This window comes from Thalia democratica, unplaced genomic scaffold (genome assembly GCF_965202585.1).
Source record: "Thalia democratica unplaced genomic scaffold, ktThaDemo2.hap1.1 HAP1_SCAFFOLD_111, whole genome shotgun sequence".
NCBI lineage: Eukaryota > Metazoa > Chordata > Thaliacea > Salpida > Salpidae > Thalia > Thalia democratica.
Genome location: NW_028139272.1, coordinates 20,712 through 40,355, shown reverse-complemented (window position 1 = coordinate 40,355; position 19,644 = coordinate 20,712). Strand labels below are relative to the sequence as shown.

General features: G+C 25.0%; 1 protein-coding gene across 1 annotated transcript in view; it reads left to right on the top strand.

Annotated features, from left to right (window-relative positions):
• The first annotated feature begins 2,950 nt into the window (after positions 1-2,950).
• Positions 2,951-19,644, top strand: part of LOC145845656 (tyrosine-protein phosphatase non-receptor type 5-like) — a 28,639-nt gene continuing 11,945 nt past the window's right edge. Inside the window, exons 1-3 of the mRNA XM_082952773.1 lie at positions 2,951-2,993; positions 18,105-18,228; positions 18,639-18,985. Of these exons, the coding sequence (XP_082808899.1) occupies positions 18,206-18,228; positions 18,639-18,985 (370 nt within the window). The 5' untranslated portion in view covers positions 2,951-2,993; positions 18,105-18,205. The remainder of the gene's footprint in view (positions 2,994-18,104; positions 18,229-18,638; positions 18,986-19,644) is intronic.

Genomic DNA, 19,644 nt, shown 5'->3' with positions numbered 1-19,644 from the left:
TGCTAAAAAACGCTGTGTTAAAATGCTTATTTTTACGTTGAAATTAAAAAATAGTTACCTGAAAGTTGTGATAATAAGATATTATATTTTTTATTCAATTATAATCAAAACGAAAACTAAACGAATCAGATAAAAAACTATGAACTCACAAAACTTATACATAATGTATTATTTAAAACAAACATATTACAGTTTAATTCAGGCAATAACAAACAGTACAATTGACATTTTCACACCCTATTATTAGATATAGGAATTAAAAGGATGCACGACTATTTAAACTCGGATGATTAATATTCCTATCTTTTATACTTTTTAAAACCTGTTTATAAGGATATACCTCAAAAAGTGATAAATATTTGAAAAAATAAAACAGTTTTAATTTTAATAGTTGCCTACAAACACTTTTAATAGCAGAATTTTAAATATCTTTTGAGATATTGCTAAAATAAATTCAAAAGTATAGTGAACTCTAGTTGTTTTTAAAACTTTTTTTAATTATTTAGTTTTTAATCTTTATTACTTTCACTAACTTATTAAAAGCTACACAATAACGCTTTTTATACTTTTTTCAAATATATAAACTAATTTTTGAGATATGGCGCGAGAAACTTTTTTTATTTGAAATGTCGGAATTTGAATTGTCATGGGACCGAACTTAAACAACTTTAAAAACTCCTATTAAAATTCAAGTAAACGAAAATAATAAACACTAGAATTGACATTTACCTGCATCATAATTAAAATACAAATATAAAAAACGTATAAGAAAGCTGTATTAAAATTTATACATTTAATGAATGCAATGAATAATGCAATTAATATTTATTTATAACTAGATGCACTTCGAAACATGTCTTTTTGGTGTATATAAGTTGTTTTTAAATTAAGTTAAAGTTTTTGATAGCTGATTTTGACTTTACAAATGGTTTTAGTAGCAGTTACTTGCATTTCTACTGAAGACATCTCTACTTCTAAACTGAAAGACTTAGTGTAAACATTATCAAGAAAATTGTCAGCTTGTAAACTTTGACTATTGCAACTAACATCCATTGACTCATTTTCATCTGGTGTATTTTTCTTTCCTATATTTACTGCTTTCCTTAAAGTAAATAGATAATACAATCACTCAAGAGTCAAGACTTCAAATAACTTGAAAAAAAAATTGTTTTGTTTTTACGTTGATTTTTTTTGTTTAGATCTGGGGATTTTTGTGTATCAATTGTATGTAAAATTTAGTTGCTTTTAAAATTTTGATTTTAGTTTAATGTAGGTAAATAATGACCACAGTTTCTTTTGTGCTGTGTTCAAAGAGCAAACTCAAGCGAAAGATTATTATACTAAAACTTTTATTATTTTATTATTAGTTTTTAGAAATTTTATTCTGAGGAGAGCTAACCGAAAATATTAGATACTTTTTTTAACCTTCAAAATGAGTACAGTATGTATAAAATTTTTAATATGTTAGGAAATGGAGCGTAGGTAATTTATGTAGCTTAAGTACAATAAAAAAAAGAACCAAAATATATATATTTAATTTCAATAATCAATTTATCATATACTTTATAAAAAAGTTAAAGTTTGCTTAAAATATTAACTATTAGTTTTAAAATACTAAACTTATTTAACATTAATGCAGTTGTAATTTTTTTTTGAGTACCTGCTAGATTTATATGAGAAAATAGCCACACAATTACTATAGTATCAACACTTAAGGTATATAAACAACTTTCTATATCTCGAACTCTTGCAACTCTGCCTTCGTTTAGTTTAAGTTGGCTTAAATCTTTTATAGTAATTGTTATTTAATAATATACTCCTACTTCTTTTATAAAAATTAAATTAAAACTAAAAAAATTGTACAACATCATAGACTGTCAACCATTTAGTCGTTAAAAAGAATTAGCATATTTCAATGAAACACAAAACATGTGAAGCTCAAATAGTTTCAAACATACTATAAACTGAAAAATAGTTGTTCTCAAAATAGCTGTAGTAGTTTAAACTTATAATAAAAATAAATGAAGGTTTTTTTAATTAAGCGAAATATAAAATTGAGTATTAAGATTACTTAAACTAAAAAATTTTTAAGTTATATGAGGTTTTTTATTATCAATTAATTATAAAATACTTCATTTTTAGAGTTAATAAAACGATAACTTTATTGATTCAAAAGTTCTTGTAGAAATACAGTAATCAATATGTAATTTTTTTAAATCACGACATACTGTAGTATAGTTATTATAGAACAATTAATAGACGTTTTCGAAAAACTTAATAAACAAAACATATTTACTTAAAGAAGTTTCACTATAATATGCTGGGATCTATTTAATACATAAATTCAATATAATAATGGCCATTTGCTAATTTTTAATTCTGAAGAACGAAAATAATAGAGAACTACTTTCTTAGTTATAAAAATCAAGTTTTTCTCTTTCTCTAGTACAACTAACATATAAAACTAAAAACTAGGGTGTTGTACAAGAAAATCTTGAGTTCTTAACGTCATAAAACACCGATTCTTATAAGATTTTTATTCGATGATTTGTGTGATTGTTAAAACATTTTTGCTTAAATCGAAATAAAAACTTATTTAGTAAGTACATATCAATGGCGATTCGATGGCTAAAATAGCGGGACACACCAACATAAAATACCTTAAAATTAGTTTAGTCTTAGACTTAAATATTCTGTTTTAATATTTTTGAACTCTTACATTGAGTTACTTTAATTGCGTATTTAGTTATAAAAAACACCAAAACTTGAAATATTTACTGTTGTTCAGTTTTTTATTTCACGCGTAGCCCTTCCCCCTTCACTCTAGTGACAAGAAAATTTACACGGTGTTATAAATTTCATAGCTAAAATGTCTTATTTATGATCAAGATATTTGGGCGAAAATGAATAAAAAAACCATTGATGTCAGTAACTATAGAACTTTCCTTTCTGCAAAGTGTAATGAACTTATAATATAGTTTGAATTTTTTTAGGTTTGTTTTTGTATACTACTTTATTTAGATCTAAACTAATAAAGCTAAACTGACTATTAATAAATAAGATGATTAAAAGTACACTAAATCTATACAAGTTATACTTTGTTGAATAAATATTTGATTTGAAATAAATTTATAATACTTACTTTCACCGGATAGAAAACTAGCACACATCAAAGCTTGATTATTCTTTTTATTTAAATTTATTATACTTCTTTTACCAAAAGATTTTATACTCAAAGTTTATTGAAAACTTGTAGTAAATAGACAATAAATACTAAGTTTGTTTGAAACTTTATGTGTAATTTTGTAGAAAATTTAAAGGGTCTTAATAAAAAGAGAGCATTATTATTTATTTAGTGTTCAAATCACTTTATGTAATTATTACTTGTCTAACTGATCTAGTTTCAATAAATTTAAAAGAGCATGAGACAAATTGTTATTTAAATAACCTCAATTCATTTAATAAGCTATATGCTGTAGTCTAACAATGAAGTACTTACAAATCATTATAATAAATAGTGCTTAAGATTGAAAAGAATCTTAATGTAAAGGATTACTGACATCACAAGTTTTTTATCGTGTCTATAGATCAAAAATTTAATGAAAATATATAAGTAAATTTTCAATTCTCACTTTACTAATAAATATGTTCATTAATAAAGTTAATAGTTAGCTCAAGGACATTATGCTCCCTTCTTTTCTTGACATGCCAATAACTTGATTTTGTACTTTTTTTTAATTTAAATTCATACTTTTTATTCTTAAATCAATTAATCTTTACATAAGGATGGCACAAAAAAATCATCACTAAAGTTTAGACATCTTCCGAAGTTGTATTTATACTCATACAGATTTAACCAACATGTAGAACACGCTAATTATGAAAGAACTGAAAAAATATAAGTCTATAATTTAAACAATTTATGATTTATTGGAGCTCATAAATGGGCTTAAATTGAGCTCCTTTGGCGTTACAAGCCCACTTAAATCCTGCAGCTATCATTCATGATGACCATTTGGCTTTCCTCCCTTATAGTCAGTTTTGTTGTTGATATGGTTCCTGTTTTAAAGTCAGTAATACATTGGGCGTTGTGAGCACAGACCCTATTTAAAAATCCCAAATGATAAAAAGTTAAGTCTTGTGAACACGAGACCACCGCGAGTCATGATTTAAGCTTTTTTTTCAGCTTTATTCAGTAAGAAAATGTTACTTTATACACAGAAATTATTATTTTGAGGCGTGCAAAACAGCATAGTCCTGCTGTAAACACTAGTGGGCTATGAAGAACTTATTCAATTGATAAAGTGTTGTCCAGAACCTATTAAGTATCTAGACACATCGACAAGTGTCGATTGTTAACACTGCTCATTAGTACCCCCGGTTCAAACTAGTCCAGTTAAATAGTTTATTGAACGACAAAAAACGCTCAAAATATTTGGTCCTAGAACCTGGTGCACAAAGAACCTTTCGGTTACCGAGTCGTACACCACTGATACGTTTTAAACACTTGTCCAGGACAGGTCCATTGGTGCCATGTTTTTAAATGTCAACCAAAGCTGTGCTTTTTCGAGATTGTAATGACCTTTGCAGACAGCAAAATATTTGCTTGTCCAAAAGAATTTATTTTAGTTTTAATGTGACAACAGAAAATGTGTTTCATATGTAAACCAGTAATTTTTGATAAAATTTTATCGCAAAACTAGTGGCAAATGATCTTGTAACCTCAAATTTAAGTTTTGGTTTAGTCTGTATCCTGTGATGATGCAGACAGAGATCAGTGACCAAAATTATTTTCAAGGTTGACTCCAAGCAAACGACTTTTCCAATGCACTGATTTGCTTTGGCTGCGGGTAAAAATAATTTCTGACTGCAGTAACACTGTAGGGTGTCTTTGATGATTTAGGTTGTCTAGAGTGTAGTTTTCGGTTAACAAGTTGATGATTAAAGTTGTGAAATGTCGAGTGGTTCTAAACTTGTTGATATATCTCTAGATAATTGTATTTCTACAAAGTTTATGACACCAAAACTGTTTTTGAAAAGTAACTTAGTTTTGCAGATACATTTCTGCCGAAAAAAAGCTTTAACTATAAAAATAATTTTTTAATAGTCAATGGCATTTCCAAGATAAAATTTTGTAGTAGTTTAAAAAAATAACATTTAACTAAAAAACTGAAAATATAAATAAATTGTTATTTATTACAACATTTATTCAATTGTAGATAATGAACGTTTTTTAAGTGTCACTCTGTACTTCACCAGTATTCTGTATTAAAGAAGGTGATTGAACTGAAAAAATAAGCCAATTTTTTTATCTAACTATATTTAGTTGTTAGTTAGAATAGTTATATCTAACATTTATCTGCCGGGAAAAAAGTTTGAACATATTTATTTTTTGCTAGCTCCCTAAACCTCCTTTAGATAAATTTGCAATTAAATATAATTGTAATAAATTAAAATTATATGTAGTTAAGAAAAAACACTAATATCAATATTTGGTTTTGTTACAACATTCTCAAAGCTAGCCCATTTAAAACAAATCAAAATTAATGCAAACTAGTAGTATAAAGGATTAAAAACCTTGTTCAAAAAAGCCATTTTGAAGCATTACAAGGTCAATTGGTCATATTTTTTTAGCTAAAACATTTCAATCGGTAAAAAACAAATAACAAAAAACTTTTTCGAGTTTAATTTAGTACAAATGTTATTTAAAAGCTGTACAGTTTTTTGATCGAGCAAAACTTTGATTTCCATATCTAGCTTGACTTTAACTTAAAAATTGATCTTAATTGGTTGATGGTTTATCCGATGGACCACAAATTAGTATGCTAAATTTTGACCTATTTGTTTTAAATAAGTTATAATTTTTGTTTGCTTTTGAATTGAATAACAATTGAAACAATAACAATAATAATTCTTTACTTGTAATTAAAAGAAACAAAAAGTACATATAAAGTTTAAAAAAAATTATTTAATCGTTATATTTAATCAGACTTCTTAACTTGTGCTGTTTGTTGGATGGTTTCCTACTTTTTACACACTATTTCCACAAACAATTCTCTAAAACAAAACCATATTTATGTAAAACATAATCATATATAGTTTATTGAACAACAAAAACTACGCTCAAAATACTTGGTCTTAGGACCTAGTGCACGAAAAAACCTTTTAGTTATCGAGTCGCACATCACGGATACCTTTTAACGTCTTATCCAGGACATTGTAGCTTAAGGGAAGTTTAAAACTATCTTTTTCAATTAAAATGTTTAAGTTTTAGTTGTTTTTTTTTTCTTACTATTTTAAATAAAAAATAACAACCAGTACATTGCATAATTATTTAGTAGAAAATTTTACAAAACAAAGCTAGATAATGGATATGTCATTATGAGTTTAAATAAAAAATGTGAACCAAGTACTGTTTAGATAAGAGTTTGGTAAAAATTAAATAAACAAGACTTTTCAAGCATAAGTAAGTAAATAAAAAACTTAAGATGGTAAAAGGATATTACAATATAGTATATAGATACAAGTTTCAAAACTATATAAACGTAAATAATAATAATAAAAGGCAATGAAAACGTTTTAAGTAAAATATAGTTATCAAAATTTACTTAATGTACTTATTTAAAAAGAATAAAGCTATAATATTAAACAATTAAAGTTTCAGAACAATTACACTAAAATATACTTACGCAATTAAAAAAGGAAAAAACAGTATTTAAAGTAAACAAAATAAAAGTATTAAAAAATAAATAAATTAAAAAACTATAACAGTTTATACAAGTTAGTATTGTAAACTAACTTTTGTTTACAAAGCTTAGGCTTGTAGCTTTTTATAAAAAGAGATTCTAAAACACTTAAATGATATATGTTACGTCCTATAGTTAAAATTGTAAATTTGTTGCCATTATAATGTTTGGAGCATTCCGGATAGTTAAGTAAGTGATCTCCAATTGCCGAAGGACTTTTGGTCGGTTTATTACCTCTATTAGCCATCCAGTTTCTGAGGGATTTTGATACATGTTGATCCCTTCTCAGATTTAATCTCTGAGAAGTTCTACCAATATATACACTGTTATAGTGTCACTTATATTGATATATAGCATTATTCTTTTTATGATCGGGAGAAAAATATTTCAATATATCATTTAGAGGTTTTCTAGTTAAGTGACTAATTTGAAGATTAACTGCTCCAAATGTACTATTGATTGTGTATTTTGATTTATTTTCCAGGAACTTAGCTTCATTACCTCAAAAGGATTTTTTTTTTGTTTTAATATTTTAATTTAGTTTAATTTAAGTAATATATTTTTTTAATTGCGTAAGTATTTTTTAGTGTTACTGTTCTGAAACTTTAATTTCTTAATACTATAGCTTTATTCCTTTTAAATAAGTACATTAACTAAATTCTTGAAGTTATATTTTATTTCAAACGTTTTCATAGCCTTTTATCATTATTATTTACGTTTATATAGTTTTAAAATTTATATCTATATACTTTATTTTATATCTATTAACCATCTTAAGTTGCCTATTTACTTACTTATTGCTAACTAGTCTTGTATTTATAATTTTTACCAAACTCTTATCTAAATAGTATTTATTTCATACTTTTTTTTTAAATCCATTATGGAGTATCCATTATCTAGCTTTAAAATATGTTAATAACATATTTTAAAGCTTACTTAAACACAACAGTAGTTTATAAGTGAATTTTTAAAAATTTTCTACTAAATACAGGGTTGCCAAAAAACCCGGAAACCTGAAATTTGACAAATTTCGAAATAAAACCTGGAATTTTGAAGAAAATCGCAAAAAAAACAGGAATTTTTTAACAATTTTAACATTTTCAGTAGTAAAATTTCGATTTGACACAAAAAATCTATCATATAAATAAAAAAAAATTTTCATCATCAACTTATTTTTTAACACATTTAAAGTAGCTTTTACACTATCTTTTCGATGTTTTTATATTATATAAAACAGTTTCATACCTTAAATTTAAACTAAAAATAGACCCAAAAATGTGTACTTTTAAAAACCTGGAAGAAATTTTGAAAACCTAAAGAAAATTTTCCCAAAACATTTGGCAACGCTGTAAATAAAAATGCAATGTATTTGTCGATATTTTTTATTTAAACTTTATACCTGAAATAGTTATCTTAATGTTTTGTTTACTAAACTATGTTGTTTATATTATCAAAAAAATACACCAGTTGTATATAAAAACAAAAGAAAGTGAAGACTACTTTTACAATATTTAGACTTAAAAAGAATTATAAAAAGAAACTTAAAAATAATTGGTGTTATTTGTATTAAGATTGAAATTTTTGTTTAAAATTATTTTTATTAGCTTTACTTAATTTAATAATAACTCCTGGTTTGTTTTCATAAAAATAAAGGTCTTTAAGTGGTATAAACGATGAGTAACTAATTTTTTTTTCAATATTATTAAAATAAAAATAGTAATATACATGCAGTAGAATGAAAACAAACCCAATTCATTTTATTTTGTTCTAAGGTTTCTTGTGGTGTCAAATATGTATAAGTATATTGAAAAGATAGCTAAACAAAACGCATGGCAATATTAAATTAGGAAGATGAAGTAACAATAATCTAGAACTTGAGTGATAAATTTAATTTATACTTAAAATATTTTTTTGTTATTGAATGTATCATAAATATTATTGGTTGTTTTTGTAGATCAAGACTTTCTTATTCAAACAAACAACTAATGACTATTTTTAGTCATATTTCAGTAGCTGTGACCAATAAAATAAGTCTATTTTGTCTTTGTATTACTGATTCTATGATTTGTATTTCTAAGTCTACATTTAATTTTTTTTTTCATAGTTTACTGTTGTTAATATGTTTTCGTTAACAGTATACTATATCTTTAATTTTAATTATAGTACCAACAATAGAACACAAAAGTTTTGCTTTTGTAAGTTTTGAGAAATATCATCACTAAATAAATAGTCTTAATGACACTAACACTATTAAAAATTCTATAATGTTTATAGAAAACAACGAGAACTTTTTAAACCAAGCACAAATAGTAAAAGGATTGCAATTTATATGACCTGTATTTTAGACATTGAGTTTATTTCTTGGCTTTGTTTCTAAACATATGAAATCAAAAATACCAAACTTTCTTAACAAAGCACCAGTAACACTACAAAAGTGTTAACAAATTACGATTTATAATTATTAGAAGTATAAATAAAAGTCCGTGATGTCTGATGATATTTAATGTTGATGATATTGCATGCCTAAATGAAATTATCCAAAGAATTTTTTACAGAAAGTAATTTTTTTGTAATATTTAAAACTTAGTGTCTTATAAAACACGTTTTAAGTAGTATCACAGAATCTTTTCTTTAATTTTATACTATCTTAAATATTTTTAACCTTTTTATTTAATACTAAAATTGAAAGAAAAACTTGTACCTTAATAAACCTGGATAAAAAACTTTTAAGAAACCTTGGCAACTCTACATAATATAAATATATTTAGTTAAATGTTTAAAAAACGAAACTAAATTAAACCTTATTGGTTAACAATTTTTTTTAGAAAGTTTTAAAGAAGTTTTGTTACATAGTAAACCGCAAGTGTTAAAAGTAATTGATATAAAAATGCAAGAAAAGAACAACGATAAGTATGGATAATATGTTAAGGACAAAAATTTATAAAATTTACTCTATTTATGTCAAGGTTGAATTTCACAATGTTATTTTACTTTGTAATGTTTTTTGAATTCAACTTTTGCTATTTAGGTTCGCTCACGGTGTGTAACGTTTGTTATTTTGCTAATGCTAGTTTGTATCATAAACTATTGATTTGTTTACATTCCCTCGTTTCTAGGTGAGAAAAAAGAAAAATCAGTTTTATTCTTTTTTAATATTTCTATACTTATGACCATGCCGTTTGTCAATCCAACGAAATTACAAAAAATACTTTAACATGACGTTTATGCTAAAATAAAAACTAACTCATATTGAGTATTTATTCTCAGTTGGCATAGCAACTCCTTATAATTCTGGATACCCTGCATATGAGTATATTATTAACTGACACATACTTTTAAATTTAATCTCTGTAGATTATAGGACTTTACTTTGTACCATAGCTTACCTATTAGCTCAAAGCGCTTAGATACGTTTTGCTTTGTGAGAATTCTTAAAACAGTAAATTTTAAAGTATATAATTTTTTTTTCTAAGTAGACTTAAATTAGCTATTTTTAATGTTTTTTAATTAGATGTAGATTGTTATAAAAACCGTATCTTACAAGTGGAAGTCAAACTATGTAAATAAACAAGTATTAATAAATGGTCGAATATTTTTTTAGAAGTCTTTCATCTAAAAAACCAACATCTAAATAAAAAAGTGTTATTATCACAATAATTTCTTTTGAATAAATGATTTTTTAAATTAACAAATACTATCATCATCTTTAAATTAAATTGTATTTGTTTTGTTTTAAAAATGTTATTTAGGTATAACTAAACTTGTTGTAGATGACTTTATAAAAAATACGGTTTTAATATACTATTTATAGTTTTTTTTTATTAAAAATTTTAAACTTCCAAGTGATTAAATTTTAATTAGATACATTAACTTGTTTAATAATTCTGGCTTTATAATGTGAAACTATTATAATAAAATTAACAAAATTTATAATACAAAGGGATTCCTTTTAAGTCTGTTAAAAAAAAAAAACTTAGAAAAAAATGTTTAGATTAAATAGAATATAAGCTGATAATATAACAGTAAAGTAATAAAAATATATAAATCATAGAAATAAAGATATTTTTTAATAATTTTTTTGACCAAATTGTTCTAAGATTAACTATAGAACTACTCAAAGTTAAGTTATGTCCGTTAATCATTAAAAACAGAAACATATTTGTTATAAACTATTAGTCATAGAAAAATTAGTAAAAGTGTTATTTTAATTTTTAGTATTTAATAAGTTTATAAAAACAATAAAATTATGATTTAAATGTAAGTAAAACTAAAAATACTAAAATACTTCTCAAATTTAAATTTCATTTCTCGTTAATCATTAAGAAATAAATGATAATTAGCAAACTTTGAAATTTATTAGTACAGTAGTCTACCGCTTAAGTACGCAAATTGAACCAAACCAAAAAGTGCGTACTTAGCACGGGTAGTGCGTACTTTTTGACGACATAGTATATTATGAAATTTAGTTGTTTGCTTTCTTTCTTACAACTAGCCACCAAATAATTAAGCCAAATAAACAAGTCTTTTTAATTTAAATAAAATAGTATTACATTTATTTTAATTTTCCATTAGCTAAAAAGTGTTTAATTTTTTTTTGAAAGAAAACGTTTCAGGACTGTTTTTGTAAGAAAGTTTATATCAGTAGAAACATTTATCGTTTAAGTGCATAATAATAAGATGCTCATTAATTTTTTTTTTACCTTTATTTTTTTGTTGCTCTTGTTTCTTTTTATATGTTTATTTTGACTTTATAAAATTAGTAACTAGTTTTTGTGGTTAAGTAGTTTAATATTATGTCACATTAATATTAGCCTTTCCTTTGCAAATATTCTGATTGTTTTTGAATAAAAAAAATTAAGAGAAATTTAGAAAAATGGATGAAAAGCGTCAGAAAATGACTCTATGGAACAAGTCTAAGGATAAAGGTAAAGTCGCACCACCAAAGTCAACATATGAGATAATATGAGGGAACTTCTTAGGGTTTTCAATGCTGAAATGAGAATGAATTCTCAATTTTGTCTTTCTGGATAAGTGCGTACTTAAGGCGGGGTGCGTACCAAAAAAATGCGTACTTAAGCGGTAGTCTACTGTACTTAATAACCACAACTGGCTAAAATAAGCTTTTTCCTAAAAACGATAAGCAGCCAAATTTTATTTGCTTATTTCTTCACTTGTTTAGTTTTTTTCTTTAACCTAGCCTTTAAAAAAAACTTTCTTTATACTTTTTTCACTTGTTGATAGCATTTTTTACCAGGATTTTATAAAATTAAGAAAAATATTCAAAAGTGTTACAATTTGAAAAAAATTGTTAAAGGTTTTTTAACCAAATTCTTATGCCATCTATTTAAAGAAGTTGCCAGATAAATTTAAATATAAAAATTGCTGGAGAAAATAAATAGAACTCATTTTGACATATCTAGTATGATTTTAAATGCTAAGTTAAAATACCATGGGTTTCAGTCTATTAGGAGCTTTTTGTCAGACAATTGTGCTTAATGTGGTTAGGTTAATTTTTTTTCATACACTTATTTCAATTTTTCCAAAGCCAGACTAATGTCTTTATTTTAGGGACTGGTTAGTTTTGCACGAAGGGTCACTTTTGCATTAAGGGTAATTTTTGCATGAGAGTAAAAAAATACCGACCAAGAATTAGGGGCAACAGAAATGGAGGAAAAAACAAATAAATAAACAAAATAAGAAAAAAAGTACCCACCAAGAGTAAAGGTTAAGGAAAACATTAAAAAAAAAGTTACTGACCAAGGGTAGCGTTGATAATAAAAAGAAATAAAATACAATAAAAAGAGTTTCATTTGATGCAAAAAGGTCTTCGTGCAAAAGAATGACTACGTACATTTTTGACACCTACCTCTTAGCTTTAGTTCCAAAAACTATCTCAAATCTTTTTTTTTTTTAAGTGTATACATAATTAAAACTAAGAAATTTTTTTCTAGATTGAATTAAGGTAAACAATAATTATTTTTAACTTTTTATTAAAAAGTGTATATATCGTGCGAAAGTGTTAACTATGTTTACTTTATTCCGGTTATGTAAAACCATAAAAAGGTTTAACAAAAGAATTTTTAGAATTTTAGTTTTGGTACTTTTGTAGAAAATGTAAACAAGCTAAAAAGTGTTATTATAAGCTGTAGTAAAACACTTCAGTGATATTGTAACAGTCTATTTTTGCTAGTTTAAATATTAAATGCTTTTAATCTAGCTAACAAAATAGACTAAATAAAAATGTTACAATGGTTTGATACAGTTTTACAATCAAGAATTTTACTGTTTAAATATACACATTTTTTAATCTCATGTACTATGAATGATCTTTATGCATTCATTATGAATCTTAATAATAAGAAAGATATTTTAATTTTAGTCTTTGTATAAATTGAATTTCTAGATTTCATGATTGGATTGTTGGTGTGATTTTTTTGTTGTAGCGCCAGTGAACACTTACTTGGGGATTTGAGCTTCATGATTTTCCCACACTTTGTGGTTTTTAGTGTTGAGATTTTAGCCTTGTGAGTGTTCTCCAAATGGCGTGTCACCAAGGGTTTTTTTTATTTGTTTAAAAGATAGTTTTTTGTTTTTTTTTGTTTTTGGATAGTTAAAGTTAAATATTAATGGGGCAGGTAAAATTACATATGATGTAACACACTCACTTTTCCCCAGAAAACGTTTATCGTTGCAAGGGGTAGAGTTTGAGACTGATGTTTTTTTACCATAAAAAAAAATATATATATATTCTTAACTATTACTTTAGAAATTTTATGATAAGATTATATTAATTAAAATATAGTTTTAGATTAGTAAGTTAAGGATTATTTCATAAATTTTTTTGTAATATTAATTCGGTGTATAACTTTTTGACCAAAAGGTTTTTAATCTTATTGGAACTATGACCATATTTATAATGAGCTTGTTTTTCTTTGTTACACTGATCAAGATAGATTGTTATTTTGAGTTCAATAAACTTGGTACTAAATCGTTTTTATTATTTAGGTTTCCAATATCAAATTTCATAAGTTCAAATATAAAAAATTTAAATCAAACTTATTTGTTACACATGTACAAAAAGCTTCTGATATTATTACTTCATTATTCCCCTCTAAGCTTCAACCATAGTTATGACTATAGAGGAAAGTATAGCACTTTTTTTTAACGAGTTTAATTAAGTAAAGATATTTTTTAACCCTAGCATTTAAATTCTATCACTTCTTAAAAGTTTTTGTCATGTAAGAGTACAAAATTTGGAGAGTTAATAAATTGGTCGCTAATGGAAGGACCAAATCAAACAGCAAACAACTACAACTCTATTTAAAATATATCTGCTCCTACTGTTTTAAAGCATTTTTTTGACTTTTGCAAAAATGATTAATAATAAACATTAGTACCATATGAAAATTTTTGATTTAAATTAAACACATTTAAGTTTTTTAAAAGAAAAAATCTGACTAATACTTTTAGTCATAAATTCCTTATTTTTTATATATTTTTTGAATTTTTATGAATATGATTCTACTTTTTTTTAGCACAAGCATATATCATTAAAATTTAAAGTTAATTTCCTCAGAACAGGATTTCCCAAAGTGGGCCAAGTGGTAGACAAGTGTAGACATATTAGAGTTGATAAGAATGAGCAAAAATAAGGGTTGTAGGCGTTTTTGTTAATAGTTTTGAAACTTTTACAAGATAATATGAAAAAATATTAGGAAATTTAGGGAGCCATAAGCCATAATTTGTTACTTACACTAGATATTCTGAAGTTGATGATGAAGAGCAAAAGAAAAAAAAAGGTCTTAGGCGTTTTTAATGGTAGCTTTATGACAAACCTTGTTGGAGAGGGCCATAGCTTTTTTATTTTTTTTAAAGGGGCATTTTAAAATACAATTTGGGAAACCCTGCTTTAGAACAATTTTGTAATTCAAGAAAACTGGCAATTTATTTTCCATAGTTTGTATTGGAAATATTTTACCAAGTTGACTATATCTCAAAAATGATTAAACACTTTTTGTATTACAAGATGTATTTTATAGTACACTGCATTCTTTCTTAAGTGGTACCTTGCTAGTACTGCCAGTTTTAGTGGTGAAGTAAATTTAATTATTTCATCAAAAATCAATGTTTTCACTTTAAAATTTTAAATACATATAAACTTTTGTTTAAAGTGTGATTTGTTTTTGATAATTTGATTTTAAACATTTTAAAATTTTTATTTATTTTTTGTCTGCTCTAGTTGTAGAGTTTGCTGAATTAAATGTGAATAAATAAAATTAGCAGAAAATTTTAAGTTTTTATTTTATTTGCATTTCATAATATAAAAGAGGTATATTTTTTAAAGAAAAATGATGTTTTATTTTTATCCAGCCAAAGACTAATGCATTCATAATTACAAAAAAAGCTTGCCTAACATGGCTGGATTAGCAATAACCACTGTACATATTTCGAGATTTCAAAAGTAGAATAAGATCATTCTCTACATTGATAAACATTTTTTAAAGGTCAAGCTAGTATTTGTATATTCCATGTGTGATTGTACCTGCCTATGTAACAGTTTACATTCAATTTCTATAAAAAAGTACTAAAAAACTGTTTGTGACACTTGTTTAGCAAATAATAACAAGTTATAATTTTCAAATTAAAAACTACAAACTAATGTAAAATCATAAAGCTATCCCCAAACAGTTATCTGCTAAGTGATAAAAAAAATCATTAACAATTTTGATACTTGATCATTATCACAAAAGTGAAGCCATAATAAGATGTTGTCAATTTAAGTAAACAAATATCAAATACTATTATTAATAACTATAACAATACTTATTATTTATGAAACTTTAATTATTTCATGTAGTAAGTTTTTTTGAAATAGAAGGGAGTTTAATTTTTTTAAAAGCTTTTGCGCTAAACTTAGCTGACAAGTGTTTAGTATACTGTTTTTAGTAGTTAGTTATTATGTCTTTTTTATAAAAAAAACTCTGACTATCTGAAGTTAATACAGTTTTATAATAACAAAACTCCCAGACTGGTTTAATTTGAGGTATCGAAATGAGTCCTCTAACTTAGTTTATCATTTGAAACTATACTTAAGTATTTTCTACTAAAACTTTACTCATTTACAAAAGACTATTTAAACTGCTAATTTTTTTGAAGTTAAACTGATTTTTTTTAGGAATGGTTCATAGAAAATTATATGTGCTCAACTATTTATCCACTTCACTCAGTTCTTTTTGAAATAATTATAATCATGATCACTATGTTAGTAAATCATGCAGGTATAATCAGCAAACAATCTCATATTAATTCCGTTGAAAAAGAACTGTTGTTGATATATACAAGATAACAATAATGAACCTAAAATAGAATTCTGCAGTTTACTAACATTCACAATTTTACGCTCAAAAACAAGGCTGTTTATTACAATTGATTGGCTTTATTTTAAAAATAATAATTAAATATTTTTTTACAAATTTCATCATTGAACCTTTTATATTATCATTTAAGTTTAAATAAAAGTATATTTGATTTACAGTATTATATTTTTTAGCTAAGTCCAAAAATACAGAAAAATCTATCAACTTTTTCTCATCAGTGTCTACTTACACACAAACAATTTGATAACAGTTAATTATTTTTTCCTAAAAAGATACTGATTCTTAGGCAGTAGTACATCATTCAGCAAATAAAAATAGTTTAACCTCTCACAAACTAAAGGCGCAAACACTTTTGTAAGAAAGGGAAAAAAAAGAGAAATTTGTCTATAGCAAGGTTTCCCAAAATCATTTTCATAATTTCACAAGATTTTAAAATTGGAATTACCTTAAAATACTTAAGTGACATGGGAAACAGGCCACACTTAACACATTTGTTAAGAAGTATAGACCAGGGTTTGCCAAACTCATAATAGTTAGTCATTTAAAATTAATGCCACTTACTTATAAATCACCCACTAAATTATTTATTTATTTATTATTGCACCTTGATAGCCAGAATAGCTTTCAAGGAAGCAATATTACCCAATTTGGGAAGCACTGATTTAGACAAATATAAGATAATACTGTTTTCATGTTTCAACTTAGCACTTTTTGTGTTAAATCATGCTAGTTCTTCTCCCAAAATAATGTAAATGCATTTTTTCTAAAAAAAAAAATTGGTTAAACTATTCACTATTAGTAAAGACTAACAACTAAATTGGAAGAATGATATTTTCAAAATTAAGGAGAACATATGTTTTTAAATGAAATAGTTATATTTCTTCCATAGAAACCAACTGAACTCCCTCACTTTTGCTGTTATATCTCAAAAGTTTCCTTAAATTTTGTTAGTTTGTTAAAAGTGATATTTTTGATAGCTAAAAACTATAAAAAGTCTATGAAAAACATAAGTTTCTAAAAATTAAAATGAAACCACATATGATCCTAATCCATTCACATTAGGGTGCTTATAACAAGTGTTATCTGGAAATTTTCAGCAAAATTTTTATTTTATCTAGCAATTATTACAAAAACAGCTTGAAATAATTTTTGCTGAATGAAAATATATAAATAAAGTTCATTATTAATTTGAAAGTAATAATATTTTTAGAATTTTGTAAAATTATTCCTTTTTTTTTCTTATTTGACTTGGTCATGTTTTGAAATAACATTTTGGTTTGGTCATAATATATGTATCTTTTTTACCTTAGGTTACTGTTCTACTGTCAACCTTTATAACCTTTAGCAGGGTTCAGAAAAAAATCCTTGTATCAATACAGGGTTGCCACTTTACCTGGAAACCTTGAAAAACCAGGAATTTGACAATTTAGGCAAAAAAAACCTGGACAAAAACTGGAATTCGAGAAATTTTAAAAATAACCTGGAAAAACCTGGAATTTAGAACAAAAATCACTAGAAAAACCTGGAATTTTAACAATTTTCACATGTTTAGTAGAAAAATTTTGATTTGACTTAAAAAATTATCATATAAATCAAAAAATTTTGTCATCATCACAATTTTTTTTTATTAAAAACATATTTAAAGTAGCTTTACAGTATCTTTTCAATGTTTTTATACTATTTAACACAGTTTATATCCTTTAACTTAACTCTAAACTATAATTAGATCCAAAAATGTGTACTTTTAAAAACCTGGAAAATTTTTTTAAAAAACAAGTGCCAACCCTGATCAATAGTTTAAACATATTAATACACTTACTCATTATTTACTATAGATTTAGTTAACAATATTTTTTTATTTTAAACTAAAAATATTGATATCAAACTTGTGTAATAATATGTGTTTTGTAACCTAAAAAAAGATAATATAGATAATTTAACAAGTGCATTTATTGAAAATTAAATTAAGCTTTTCTAACAGATAGAGAATTACAGATAAGAACAATAAGCTGCTTAAAACGTTACTACTTTATAAATACACTAATAATACAGAAGTTCATATAAGCAAATTTTGCTATAATTATGATAGAAACAAAAGAAGACTCGTAAGTATTTTTACTTAAAAAAATATTATTTGTTATTTTAACTTTATTCACCTTTTAAATTGAGTAGTTAAAAATAGTACTTTGTTTTGTAGTATGTAAAATAAAATGTTTAATAAGTAAAACTACCAAGTGGTTTATTTTTAATGGCATGTCTACTTGAAATGAAAACAGTTGCTTTTAAGTTTAACTGAGAAAATATGGCAATAAAAAGATATTTATTGTAGTTTAATTTGAATAAAGTATTGAAAAAGACTAAATTATTTTTATCTATAATTCTGTTTGATGATGTAAAAAAGTTGAAAATATTTTTTTTTCAAGTTTATCTTGTTTTTATTCAAACTTTACTTTTAATTAATCCATTTGATATATTAAAAAATTCAATTTCAAATCAAAAAAATTATTCTTTCTAGCAACAAAAAAGATTTACTCATTGATGAGCTAAGGCCACCGCAACTTACCACTCAACTGTCAACTCAGTCTGATGCAAGTAAGAGACAGTCATCAGTAAGCTCTAACGAATCAGCATCTGATGATCACAGTTCAACAAAATCTGATCAGCATGTGCCAGACGATTCAGATGAAAGTGAAGAGAGAAAAATTAAGAAACGTAAAGGGGAGCACAATTACAGCAATCCATTTGCTGAAGAGTCTCTTGTTCAACGCCCAACAAGACCTTGCAACTTAAACTTAGGATTAATTTCTAGACGTGTTCGTACGACTTTACCTAAACTACTTACTTTTGGCCCAAACTCTAGCAGTAAGTTGATTTAAAATCAATGCTTTGTGTATTATCATTTTTTTTATTAAGTTTAAGAGTTTTTAAAATTATAACAAACAATTTTGTGTTTTTTTTTTTGAATACAAATATTTTTATGTTTATTATTTAATGAATACTTGTTTTATTTGAAATATAATACTTTATGTGAATTAAGGTGTAAAGTTAGTTACAAATTTGTTACAAAATTCAAAACTAGAAAAGTATTTTTTTATTTAGAATGAATTATAAACAGTTAAGGTTGTAGGGGGCAGTCCAAAATTTACTAATACTAACATTAGACCTTATTTAAAAGCTTTAAGTGTATACAACACAATTGCTTCACTCTCATGCTACTCAGGTCACTTAGGCTAAATTTAAAACTTTTTAAAACTCAGACAGACTTAGGCTTGATTAAAAGTTTTTACGAAACTTAAGCTTTTTGGATATTTCCCTAAATCTAAAGCAAATTTATAAATCTCCTAATTTTATTGATGTACTCTGGTAGTATTTTAGTTTTTTGCTGTTGGATTTTAAGTAAATTGCTTGATTTAAGCTTCATTGTAAATGTATGATGCTATATGATACAGTTTAAAAATTATAAAAAAATTGATTAACTTTTTAGGTTTAGTCAGTTTAGAATAAAAATCCGAATAAAAATG